Source organism: Aedes aegypti, unplaced genomic scaffold (genome assembly GCF_002204515.2).
Source record: "Aedes aegypti strain LVP_AGWG unplaced genomic scaffold, AaegL5.0 Primary Assembly AGWG_AaegL5_hic_scaff_896_PBJ_arrow, whole genome shotgun sequence".
Taxonomy (NCBI): domain Eukaryota; kingdom Metazoa; phylum Arthropoda; class Insecta; order Diptera; family Culicidae; genus Aedes; species Aedes aegypti.
The window spans coordinates 17,627-31,147 of record NW_018736597.1 but is presented as its reverse complement, the minus strand read 5'-3'; the positions used below and the strand labels follow the sequence as shown (position 1 = coordinate 31,147).

General features: G+C 40.2%; 2 protein-coding genes across 2 annotated transcripts; one reads left to right on the top strand and one right to left on the bottom strand.

Moving 5' to 3' along the window:
- The first annotated feature begins 1,739 nt into the window (after positions 1 to 1,739).
- LOC110681439 (trafficking protein particle complex subunit 8-like) lies at positions 1,740 to 6,574 on the top strand. Its single transcript, XM_021857194.1, has 4 exons — positions 1,740 to 2,006; positions 5,832 to 6,048; positions 6,119 to 6,258; positions 6,329 to 6,574. The coding sequence occupies exons 2-4, from the start codon at positions 5,883 to 5,885 to the stop codon at positions 6,572 to 6,574; spliced, it is 552 nt and encodes a 183-aa protein (XP_021712886.1). The 5' UTR covers positions 1,740 to 2,006; positions 5,832 to 5,882.
- Positions 4,685 to 5,585, bottom strand: LOC5566248. The gene is made up of 2 exons (XM_001650577.2): positions 5,437 to 5,585; positions 4,685 to 5,377 (listed from the first exon to the last, which is right to left on the bottom strand). The coding sequence occupies exons 1-2, from the start codon at positions 5,578 to 5,580 to the stop codon at positions 4,685 to 4,687; spliced, it is 837 nt and encodes a 278-aa protein (XP_001650627.2). The 5' UTR covers positions 5,581 to 5,585.
- Positions 6,575 to 13,521: the final 6,947 nt, after the last annotated feature.

Below are 13,521 nucleotides of genomic sequence, written 5' to 3'. Positions count from 1 at the left end.
CATCGATATACTTTATCAATTACGAAGGTCGTAGGTTCATCTATTGCTCGGCAATCATAAACTCTATTCATTCGCTAAAATCTTTGGATGAATGGAAAAGTATTGAATGAGTGTCTAAAATTCAGCCAATCCATATTCGTACACCTAACAAAAATCAAACATACAACATTCAAAACTATTTTTATATGCTAAATGATTGCTCAATATCTTTATTACGTTGTTCAGGTGTAGTAGAGTACATCTGGAAAAATGTAAGCGGACATATTTGAACTTAAGTAAATATAAGAAAAATACCATTTTTTATAAAATTAATTAACTCATTACGCGTGGTAAAGATGGACAAATTATGGGTGAAATTATGAAAAAAATCCACGTGTGTATGAAACATGAGATGGATGGATATTGGTTATGAAAGTCCGCGTGGTCTATAGGGATTTGAATTCTAAACTTGTAACCAAGGTATATTGAAGAAAGGTACAGCAATCTAAGCAGTCAGTGGATGCGGGGATGTGGGGGTGGAAAATGAAAGCTGGCGAGTCGGCGAGCTGGCGAGTTTGTTGATGTAATTTTTCCTCTATTGGTTGCTATCGTTTCCATAGGATTGTTTATTATTGGTTCATCACGACCATAATAAGAAGGAAAACTCAAAGCATTTGCAAGTAAGTTCAATGATAGTATTATCTTAAATATAAGTATAATTTTGTTGTTTTCAGATGACAAATGAATTCCGTAACTCAAACATCTAGTTTCGAGTTGCCTTCATCCAACGGACCAGCCAGAAGAACCGCATGAACAAATGAAGGCTCTTACCCGTAGACACACGGCAAAGGTCTGTCGATAAAAAAGGAAGATCGCCGAAATTTCACGGTATCGCGTACCATCGGCTGACCAACGGAATTCAAAAAGATGAGGAGCCTTTAAAATTATCGACACTACCATAAACTAACCAGAGTTCTTACTTTTTAGCAAAGAAATTTAATCGTAACAGTCAGATCGCAATGAAACACGACATGACCGATGAATCTTTCGAGCATGTACTGCGCTAGTTCTCACTCTGAACGGGAGCCGGTCACACGATTAACTGTAACTGTAATGTATATTACTCAATAAAATGGAATTGAATTTCTCGAATGCATTCCGGTAGCCAATATTCACAAATTTATTAATTAACACTTTGTTACCGGCGGGTACCATTGCAATATTTTTGCTAGATTTTTTTTTTTGTGGAATTAGGGAACTGAAATTGTTAAGCAGTCAACGGTGGATTTAAAATTGTATGTCGACTGTAAAATTTGCGTTAGGGATGAATAGCCTAGTAATTGGAGCGCGTGAAGTTGGCTGAGATGACCGCGGAAACAGAAAAACCGAAGGGAAGGTGCGAAAGCGTCGACAGTGGTTGAAGATCAGTTGTGGTTTAGAGCTCGAGTATTAAGTGGCTTGTGTGAAACGTAGGAAAGTGGCATCTCCAAAATCGCCTTTTCGATCTCCGGGAATCACTATCACCGGATCGGATAGCAATCGTGGTCGTGTAGACCTCGACAAATACCACCCAGTTGTAGGTCCACAGTGCTTCGAAGGGCGAATACCCATCGGCTGGCATCTTTGGTAGATGCTGGAAGCCTATAAGATAGGAGCCACTACCGCACTCAAACAAAATCAAAAAGCTGCTTTGCTCTGACCGCCACGCCACCCAACACCAACTGGTTCCACCCCGTCACACCGGACAGGCAGCCCGAAAGAAGCTCCATTCCGGGTTGGTCCACCATCACCACCAGCGACCAAAATCCACCCGCTACACCAGCCAGCATGTCGCGGCAGCACGCAGGGCCGCTCCCACCGGCAGTTCGCATCATCAAGGGCCCAGAGCCGCACTCATCTAGCCACACCAGTCGGCGGCCCGCAAGAACAACCCGTCGCATCCTTTCTGCTGCATCGATCTCCAGCTCCTCGACGTCCATTACCACATCCGTGGCCAATACTATCGTCCTCAAAAACTCGAATGCAAGGTAAATCCAATTGATAGGTATATTACACACTCTCCGAACATCCGAATCCTCCCCACGCCAAAAACGCCCTGAGACCGGAACCAAAGAGGTTTTAGGTACCCACCCCAACAGGCTGCCGTGGCTAAGACCAGTAGTCTGGGGCTTTTGCTGGATTCCTTCTGGAGCTGAGCGGTTCCGGGGCCACCAAATTGTAGAGTCTTATAATTTCAATTATCTCGCTGTTGTATTTTGAACTACACTGGCTTTTCCTTTACTGCACCTACGTTCTGACGGTGGTGCTCGCGCGACATTTGAAATCCACTTGAACCGCAGTTTTTTTTTTGTTATTCGTGAATGGTATGATGCTGGGTTGTGAACAGTATTCTGGAAGTGTTCCAAAGAATTTAAAACTGAAACAGACTGACGTTTTCGAAAAACAAATTAGATTGACGGGAAACACTTTTTTTAATTTCATGGCTTGCTGACCTGATCGAGCATAACAAACCTGCCAGCTGTCACCATTTTTTTCCAATATGGCGGAATGCTCCATTTGACACATCGAATTACTGCCCATACTCGCATAACAGTCCCATTTATATATGAAATCCCATATCATATGGGACTGTTATGCGAGTATGGCAGATAACATCAATTATGTGAAGGTATGTACAGCAGAGTGTAGGGTACTTTGTTGTAAAACGAAGTTCTAAGTTAAAATTATTTCTACAGGCAAGTTTGAAATTAACCTTTACTGATGTTTAGAACAACAATTTGGTTTATATTGTTTGAAAATAACATTTAAGAAGAGCTTTGAAGTTATGACAAAACATTTTCTAAACTTAAGCGTTAGCGTTAGCGTTAGCGTTAGCGTTAGCGTTAGCGGTAGTTACGGTATACTTCGTAGATTGGATACTAGCAATATTAATGTGCCATTTGATAATATCATCCAGACCGCTTTCAGGAACAAGGCTGGGGAGTAAACCTTGGCCCAATCTTAAACAACATTACCAAATTCACCGAATATTGCTATTCCCTGGCCACGCCCATCTTTACCGTAACTTGGGATAGGGGTAGGAAATGTTGATGCAGCACTTACTTAATGAGAGGCCACCGACTCAGCGACGCCCTCATAAGTGCTACGGAGGTGGGGGTTGGGAGGGGTATAAGATCAGGTCAGGATTCGCCTGAAAAGCTGGCGATGGACCCAGAGCATTTGTGGTTAGATGTTAATAATTTATTCATTTAAATGCCGGCATTCAAATGATGGAAACAAATGTTTTATTTACAGTTTAGTTGATTACACTTTGATACCGGTTGTGATTTTCTGCTCAGAAAACTGTAACAAGCAGAACCGATCCCTCCAGGGTCATCGGATTGATAAAAAAAAGAAAAAAAAAAAGCCTACATTGAATACACGACACTATCAGGTGCGTTTAAATCGAGAAGCATAAAATGAAGACAAAGACAAAAAAAAAGAATAAAGAACGCCCGAGCTACGTACGACCAATTTCACGACAAGCGATATGCCAAATCGAACGAATTTACCGTACTCCGAATAAACGAGAGAAAACGATGTCAATTACAACGCGAAATTCTGTCGCGCAGAACATCACAAAATAGAAAAAGGGTGGAAACTGTACCATAATCCATTCAGGCTTTGACTTCTTGATTCCGTGATCGCGAACCGGCGATACACAACATTATTAACATAATATTTTCTAAACTTAAGGTGGATAAAAACTGTTTATGATTTCTGTAAACTGAATCTATTTTAACCAAAACTCTTTCAGTGCTCACGAATTTATTTTTGTTTGAATTCTACAACAAAAATGAACGCTATTGTTTGAATTATTGGATTTTATTATAGCAAAAATCATTTAAAAACAAGTATTACTAATAATTTCACCTAAGTTTCATATATGTCTTCTTATAAATCTACTACGTCTGAACAACGTAATACAGCGCTTGAGCAATCAAAATAGAGCAATAAAAATTCAGTTTTGAATGTTGTATGTTTAAATTTGTATAGGTGTACGAATATGGGATTGGCTGAATTTTAGACACAAATTCAATACTTTGCCATTAATCCAAAGATGAATGTAAATGGACACATTTTATGACTTTTAAATAATACATGCCACCTATGGCCATCAATATAGATAAAGCATTTCAAACTCAATATATCATTTAATAGTTTTTTACTTACTTGATGTGACGCCAGTGCCCTGTACGAAATATGAAATTGGGCCACTGTACGTTTCCCAATGGAGGAAATAGCGGAGCATGTCGTGTACGATTGCCCGTGTTTTCATTGCTGTGAGAGATCGCATGCTCGCTACATGCGAAGAGGATGCGATGGATGTGCGTTGTCCGAATTTACAGCTCGTTAGATTCTCACAAAGTGTTTCGGTCGTTGCTGTAGCTCACCTGTTATTTTCTTTGTAAATAGCTTGGGAGGATATAATGGAAGCGAGAAATCATTCTAGTCTAGTAAATCAACAACGTTACAGCAATATCGCTGTACTGCATTGGTGGCTTTGCGTCACAGGTATTGCCTTCTTTATTATTCTAAGCCTCATTCTACAGTGTTTTGATTGTTTCAAGCGCACAAAATTCAACATTCGCTATTCATTTATTCTTCTTGCTCTTCCCTTTCAGACCTTTCTTTCCCTTCTTTTTCGGTTTCTTCTTACTTTTCCTTAGCTCTCGAGCTGCCTCCATGCCCTCTGTATAACGCGTGCCGCATGCTCCTTGCTAAACTGTTTCGCCTGCTCTTCCATCAACGCGGACTCGAACAGCTCCACGCTAACCTTCAGCTGGCGGTATTTCTCCACCTGAGGCTCATAGACAGTCTCCTTCCATTCCATGAACCTATCGACATCGTCCTCCAGTGTCTTCATCTCCTTCATTGGCTCTCCTACAAACTTGTCGTACTTCTTTATCCACAGCTGCAACTGCACGGTCAGTTTTGTAATCTTCCGACGTTTACTATTGTGCTCGTTCACCAAGTCACGATACTCGTTGTTCATGTCCAGATCCAGGACTTTTCTTGACGATTCTTCCTGAAGGTGCGCAAACTCGCTGTCCGCAGCGTGCTTCACATCGGAAAGCTCCATCTCCGAGTCGTCGATGATCTCCTGTATTTCCCGTCGGCTTCGATCGTTCAACGCAAAGTTCTCCAGCTTCGCCTCATCCAGCGCAGCCTGCATCGACTGCATACGCTTTTCCAGGTGGCGAATTCTGGCCTTGTTCGCCAGGATGGCCGTGATCCACTGGAGCTTCTCGTCCCGGAACCGTTTGCGTTTGTAGGGCAGAAGAAGTTCCGTTTCGATCGGCAGTTTGCGGCGAAGGTTTTCAACCTCTCGTAGGATGTGATCGTATTTCTCTGGAAACTAAATCCTATAAGCTGTATAAAGGTTACTTAAGAGGATTTGAGGACATTGTAGAATACCTCGATCTTAGATAGCTTCATATCTTTGTGCATTAGCCTCAGTCCATCAATCAGATTGCCTGCGTTCAGCCTCACTAGTTGGGCTATTTCCTTCCGCGGTTCAATCTGTTTTAGTTTACTACGGAAATTTTGGATACCGGTCATTACGGAGAAAAAAGAGTTCGAGATTATCTTGGAGTTCTTCGACGATGCTGTCAATCCATTGCTTTCGCCTTTGGGAAGTCCAAGGCTCGTCCGAAAGGAAGATCTTCTTTTCCGTAGACGGCATCGTCAATCCAACTAGAAAAGATATTTTATTCGCAAATAGTTGATTCATTTTTAACATTTTTCAATATTTTTCTTTTTTATATGTTTTACTAGGCTTTATTTAATTCACATTTGTCATTTTTTTCTAGTTAAGACTCACAGCCTACTGCAGCGATCGCTAATTTAAAAGAAGGAGCGCCATGATTCATCTAACCGGACAAAACCTAACCTCTAAAGAGGTCATCCAGAACATCTTCTCGCCTATCGTCGGGGCCATCATATCACCGCAAGCCGAAGAACTATGCCAGAAGAACAATCTGACCTTCGTGGAGATGTTGCAGCCCTTTCTGAAGCTTTCATCTGACGGTACGCGCTCTCAGATATTTGTATGATCAAATCCCGTATTTCAATCTCTTTCCGTTTCATTCTTCCGCAGCGCACTTCCGGGACACGGCCGGCACAAGCGTCTCGATCAAAGGTCTACGCATAAACGTGTGCGATGTCAACTGGCGCCCTCCGCAAACCATTTTGGCCAAGAAGATGCTCAACGAATCGGTAACTTCGGCCGTCGAGAGAGCTGCGCGCCATCAAGCTGGATGACGGTAAACTTCGTGGACATTCCGACCGCGAACCCTGGTTCGAGCAGTGGCGTGAGACGTTCCTGACCGTGCAGTTCCCCTCGGATCACGAGTTCACTAGACACCTGCTCTGTTCGCTGATCGTGGTGTCCAGTATCGACGTGAATCCGCTGGAGGTGGCCGGTCAGCTGACGAAGAAAATCCAAATGATGCAGAACATCACGCCACCGCGGCTGCCCAAGTGGTTCTCGGCCGATTCGTTGAACTGTTACGTGATGCTGCACGACGGGTGTTCCGGCGACATTGGGAAGTAAGTTTTTGAACTGTTGATAGATTTTATGAGTCTTGCATGAGTTCTACTTCGAAAGGCTATATATACTGAAGATTTAGACCTCTATAAGGCTATGTAACTTCAATTGTCTAAAAAAGAAATTTGTATCCTTTAACAAATACGCGTATTTCGGCCGTCGTCAGTGTCGTGTGCTAGACTCGATTTACGCAGAGCTATAATAGAGAGCAAGCCTCGTTTTAGAAACTTGGTCTCTATTTGAAGGAAGGTCTCCAAAGTTGTTTTTTTTTTATCAAAATGGTCTCTAAAGTAACTTTTTTCTTTCCCCTTGCAATGAATTTTAATTCGAGATACCTAACCAAGAATTTTCAACTCAACTCAACGGAATACTCTAAACAATTTTCAAAATGCTATTCTTAGATTTTCTTTACAAATTTTCCACCTATTTCAGTTTTCCACCGATTTTCCAGTACCGTCAAACGGGGTGACTTGCAACACATTGTAATCTATCTATCTATCTATCTATATAAAATAAAAATGGAATGGTGTTTGTATGTCACGAAATGGCTTACGAACGGGTCAGCGGATTTAGATGATTCTTACTCCATTTTGTTTGTCAAGGGTTCCGTCGTGTTTCTATGTATAATAGTTCCAGGATATTCACCGGGAAAGTCGGAAAAACGAGAGTGAACGGAACTGTCATTTTGTATGGGATGATTCGTAGTGCTTTTCAACAGCCTACTTAATGGCAAGACGAAGTTTGCCGGGACCACTAGTTTACAACTAAATTTCACTATAAAACCCAAATTTCAAAAGAAAATTTGTTTTCTATCGGTGCTTCAATACGTGTGACTTACAATTCAAGTAACGGCCACGATTAAAGCTGTTATTATAAATATGTTTATACATTAAACATAATTCTTTTAAATATCTTGAAAACGGATGCTTGATGGAGGATAAAATAGTGACCTGAAAACATGAGATAGATTTACTTTGCAAAGTAATACTCTACATGGTGTTTCTATAACTAAGAAGTGATAATATGACAAATTTTATTTTACGAAATTGTAGCAATAACTTTTTAATAAAAATCATGTTTATATAAATGTACCTATGCGGGGTGACTTGCAACACTTTATTTCTAAGCAATTTAGAGTTTTATAAAGCTTAAAAACTGTTGTGTTAGGTCTACTTTATAATTAAAAAAGTAATAATTCATCAATCAACTACAAACACTCGTTAAAAACATTGTACAGTTAAGATATTGGACCTTGATGATTTAACGCCTCTTTTTCCCATACAAAAATAGCTCAATTATTTTCTTACAAAAAGATATTCAAAGTGCTCTTGTACTGGCTCGAATGCTTTAAATACATGAATAACAATACTTAACAACTGCGACTAATAAAAAATATCAACATTTTGTTGGCAAAAACTAAATTAGCATTGAGTGTTGCAAGTCACCCCGCACAAGGACATTTAAAAAAATTTCACCTTTTTGATGACTTTGGATATGACAAAATAATCCGATTCAATCTTCTGTCATCCCATTCTGTGGGCGGGCCGGCCATTCAAAGTTCTGCGAGGAATTTGGATTTTTAGATGACGTTTAGATCATGGTTTTGGTTGATTGAAGTTGAAAAGTGTTGCAAGTCACCCCGTTTGACGGTAATTACTTTAGCGGATCTTCCACAGATTCCAGCAGGAGTTCATACAAGAAAATCCCCAAGGGTATATTCCATAATTTTTGAAGAAATTCGTTAAAGATTTTTCCAGGAACCCATACACGAATTCCTCAAGAAGTTTCTACGACGATTTTTCCAGTTAATTCTTCAACCATTTTCATATGAATTCCTTCGTAAATGCATACACGGTTTATCTCAATAATTGCTATAAAATTCTTCGAGCGATTATTTCAGGAAATTTATTAGGAACTCTTACTCCTACAATTCATTCCAAAAATTCTCAAATGATTTTCCAAGGTCAATCTTGAATTCAATATTTTATTTAAGGTTTCACACCAACAAATATTACAGAAATTATTATGACCGTTTTTACACAAGTTTCTTCGGGGGTTTTGTTCAATGTTTTTCAAAGAATGCCTCTAGAAAATCCTGCATAATTTCATCCAGAGTTTCTGTTTATTCTTTAAATCATTAGCTTATTCACAAATTCATCTAGAAAAACCTCTGAAAGTTCCTCAGAAAATCATTTGAAATTTCTACACAAATTCGTCAGATATTACTTTAGGAATTGTTGTAGCGATACTTTCAGAATTTTTTAGAACTAGTGCCATAAAAAAAAATTCTTGACAATTCCCTGGAGAAAATTCTGGGTAATTTATTTGAGAACTTCTTTGGGAAACTTCTGTAGGAATTTCTGCTGAAGGGTATGCTTAGAGATTCTAGCTTGAAATCTTTGAAAAACTAAACGTCAATTCTGGAGCAAATCCTAAGTAATTAGCGAAGACATCTTTGGATAAATTATTGCTTGAGTTCTTGACAATTTCCAACACGGAAATCTTGGACGAACGCCTAGTGAAATCGATTGAATCATTGATTGAACTTCAGGATTTTCTGGGGAAATTTGTTAATCTTTTTATGGGTTTCTGAAAAAAAAATTCTCAAAAAAAAGTTTACAAGATTTTCTGAAAAATGTCATTTGGAAACCTTTATTTTCTGAATTTTGATTGGATTATTTCTATTTATTTTTTGTTTCGTGGTCGGTCTCTTTTTGGTCTCTATTTTCAAGTATAAAGTCTCTAAAGTTCCTATTTTAAAGGCCCGGTAGCGACTAAACCAGCTCTGAAGGGGAGATAATCGGAAGAATGTAACGGACTATGAAGAATTCCTAGAAACGTCTGCAGTGATTACTTCAAAAAAATCCTCGGAATCCTGGAGAAGAGTAATACAGTTTCCTGAAATTTTGAAGAAACGTGCGAAATTCATGACTCGAACAATCACTTGACAAACTCCTGGCCTTCTAGTGGAATCACTAAAGGAATTCCTTGGAAATCGCTGATCGATTCAAGGAATTTTGTTTAACTAACTCCTGAAAAAGTAAATCTGAATCCTTAAAGTAATTATTCCCTATTGTCTGAGGACCTCTCGAAAACTTACTGATGGAATTACTGGAAAAATTGCTACGAAAATCAATAAAGTACATAATACATTATCAAAGCAGTACGAAATCTTGGGACGAATCAGAAGAAAAGATTGTAGAAATCCTCGATAAATTACCGGAGCATTTTTCAATATGGTCAAATCCATAAATTTTTCAATGAAGTCTTCAAGGAAATCCTCTAAGAATTCCTCCACTAATTTTGCTTGATAACTTCTCTAGTGAATCTTCCAGAAATTTCTTTAAGAAACTTTCAAGGAATTTTTCAAGGGCTTCCTTCAGTGATTGGGATGCCTCCGAGAACTTCTTCTTTTTTCTAAAGATTCCTGTGGGAATTCTTCAAGAAATTTTCCAAGAAAACCCTTTAAGAATTTCACTAGGGATTGCTCCAGGAATTTCTCAAGGTATTTTTTTTTCTGGAATTCCTATATGGATTTCTCCAGGATTTTTTTCTAGAGATTTCTTGAGACATCCCGAATTTCTCTAGGGTTTTTTTTTTTCCAGAAACTTATCGAAGAATTTTTCTAAGAATTCCTCCAGGAAAACCTCCACGAATTTCATCTAGAGACTTCTCCAAGAATTCCTCAATCTTGCTGGAAATTCTTCCAAGAATTTCTCTAATATTTCTGAAATTCCTCGATAGATTTCTCTAACCCTTCTAAAATTCCTCGATGGATATCTCCAAGAATTCCTTTACAGATTTCACCAGGTTTCCCTTTAGAGATTTATTTAAACATTTCTGTACGTATACTTCTAGAAATTCTTCTAGGGATTTTTCCATGACTTCTTCTAGTTATTTCTTTATAATTTTTTCTAGAGATTCTTCCAGAAACTTCTCTTTCGATGCCTCCCGAAATTTGTCTTTTAATTCCTTCCGAAAAGTCCATTTGGCATTTTAAAGAAATTATTGGAAAACTTCAATACAGTTATTTGAACACATTTCTATACCTATTATTATACAAAAGTAATGAGAGAAAAACTATTGATACTCCTATTTTTAAAATTCTTGAGTAATTATTGGAGCTGTATGCTCTTAAAGAAATCACAGCGCAGAAGACTCTTGGAATAATTTCTGGAACATATCTGGATGAATCCTGAAAGAATTAATTCAAGAGAATTCAAAGGAAGAATCACTCAAAGATGACTGAAATGATTCCTTCTTGGAATTTATAGAAGTATGTTGATGTAATTCGTAATTTCATAACGACTTTGATCGACTTATTCCCTTCGAAAAAAGCTTTTTTATATAAAGTGCTTAAACAAACAATGTTGTACATGGGCTAAGTCTTTCGGAATCAGTTCAATTTTTTTATTGTTTTCAATAGTAAACTGATTGTTTATCAACAGTTTTACTATTGAAACAGTTAGTTGACTCCATGGGAAAAAGAGGGTTAAATATGTCCTTAAAGTAATTTCTAAAAACGTCCTTAAAGAAATTCTTAAAAACGTCCTGGAGAAATCACTGTATGTATGGGTATTTTACACAACCCATGTTCCAACACTCCTCCTCGATGTTTAATTCATGGTTATCATACGGTACACTCCGTTTAACACATCTTCCACTAAAATAGTCTTCTCGTTCTTCTCCATGCGACATTTGCCGAACTCAAATTTAACAAGTGCCTCTGATTGTACAATACGATGAACTGACACAATATTACAATTTAGTTCAGGGACCAACAGAACATTCTTAAGCTTTACTGTTACTAAATTTCCACTACCATCAAATTCAGTGATATATCCCTCTCCGATTCCTACAACTTTTGCTACTGTGCTGATAAAGTTCCCTCGATGCACTAGTTAATTTTACGAAAAAATACCGATCCGATGACACATGATGCTGTTGAAGGGTAGGCGCTTGATGAACCAGCAAGCCATGAAATAGTTGTAATTTGACGTTAAATAAATGTATGAGTTTTTTCCCACTGAAGAATTGAAGCTTTTTTCAAAAGAAGAAATGGACGGAAGCAAGTTTGCGGTTGAGAAGCTACGGAGCGGAGGCTACGAGAGTTGGAGATTCAAGGTCGAGATGCTGCTCATCCGGGAGAACCTTTGGAAGCATGTCACGGAGGCCGCCCCAAACCCCTGACGAATGCCTGGAAGGACGGAGATGCAAGAGCTCGAGCCACGATTGCCCTACTTGTCGACCAAAGACAAATTAAAGACCCCCATGTCCCTTGCAGTTGCTCATAATTTTATGGCTCATAAGGTAATCTAGGGGCCCAGATAGCCGTAGCGGTAAACGCGCAGCTATTCAGCATGACCATGCTGAGGGTCGTGGGTTCGAATCCCGCTGGTCGAGGATCTTTTCGTAAAGGAAATTTTTCTCGATTCCCAGGGCATAGAGTATCTTCGTACGTGCCACACGATATACACATGCAAAAATGGTCAATCGGCAAAGAAAGCTCTCAGTTAATAACTGTGGTAGTGCTCATAAGAACACTAATCTGAGAAGCAGGCTTTGTCCCAGTTGGGACGTAACGCCACAAAGAAGAAGGTAATCTAGAAAACCGTGAAAAGTGTACTGCGATCTGTCATACTTGGGTACCTTTTGCACTACCGAGGGACCAAATGCAGTACTAGAAGTGGTACCCAATCTGAGCCCGAGTCGGACGAACCTGTGTCGACGACAGCCAACATCCTCTCATCCGAAACTGCAAGACGGCCAGCGAAACGTGGAAAGCTCTGGAGGGCCATCACCAGAAGACCACGATGTGCACCAGGGTCTCGGTGCTGAAGAAGCTGTACAAGGCGGAGTATCAAGACGACGGAGATATGGAAGGCCACCTCTTCCGGATGGACGAGCTTTTCGCTAGCCTGGCCAACGCTGGACAGGAGCTGGAATCAAGCCTTCAAGTCGCGATGGTGCTGAAGAGCATGCCGGAGAGTTTCGACACGCTCACGACGGCGCTGGAGAGCAGGTCCGATGAAGAACAGACGAAGGAACTGGTGAAGCGGAAGCTGCTCGACGAAGCTCAGAAGCGAACGGAGAAGTCCCCCCACGGAGAAGCGATGCTGCGAGCGGGCGGGGAGAAGCGAAGTGTGATTTGCCACCGGTGCAGCAAGCCGGGCCACCTGAAGCGTGAATGTCCCCTAGCGAAGTCCGAGCGTGAAGTCAGCAATCAACCCAGCGGCGGAAGAAAACCGAAGCCAGCTGCAAGAGGTAAAAGTGCGAAAATTGGCAAGCTGTCATCGTATGCGTCCATGGCAGGCTGCGATCGACGAAAACCATCCAAGGCGTGGGTGGTGGATTCGGGCGCGACATCCCACATGTGCGCAGACCGAACGTTTTTTGAAGAGATGCGGAGCTGTCCGACGCACGTGAAGGGAATCGGTTCCGGAAAGCTGCTATGCTGTGACAACCAAGGCGAAGAACACGAGGTTACCCTGTCGGATGTTTACTACGTCCCCGAACTGGAGTCCAACTTGATTTCGGTGAGCAGATTACTGGCGAAGGGTACAGACGAGCATTTTTCGCAGGCCCAAGGATGCGTCATCAAGTGCAGAGGAGTGGTAGCCGCTGTAGCGCGCAAGGTCGTTGGTTTGTTGTACCTGAACTGCCGTGAATCGCAAGTCAGTCCCATCTCTAAAAAGTAGGCATTGAGAAAATGGGCTGTTAAGTTTTCAAACTCGTTTTACATACAAATATTCAAAAAATTCCAGAGGATTGGAACATGTTCCAATCCTTATGAAACATTCACAACTTGCTTTTCACTACGATATCTTTCCGAGAAAAAATATAAAGATCATCAAAACAAGTTACATTTTTGTGTTCCATGATGCAAAAGTTTGTAGTGGGACTGATATGCGGTTACTTTTCATTATGGGACAATTTGACTTGCTGTTTTTTAC

Coding starts and splice junctions, on each gene's coding strand:
- LOC5566248 (XM_001650577.2), bottom strand. CDS start 5,580: ATGACCGGTATCCAAAATTTCCGTAGTAAACTAAAACAGATTGAACCG. Junction 5,378..5,436: donor TGAAGCTATCTAAGATCGAG/GTATTCTACAAT, acceptor TATAGGATTTAG/TTTCCAGAGAAATACGATCA.
- LOC110681439 (XM_021857194.1), top strand. CDS start 5,883: ATGATTCATCTAACCGGACAAAACCTAACCTCTAAAGAGGTCATCCAG. Junction 6,049..6,118: donor TCTGAAGCTTTCATCTGACG/GTACGCGCTCTC, acceptor ATTCTTCCGCAG/CGCACTTCCGGGACACGGCC. Junction 6,259..6,328: donor TAACTTCGGCCGTCGAGAGA/GCTGCGCGCCAT, acceptor TGGTTCGAGCAG/TGGCGTGAGACGTTCCTGAC.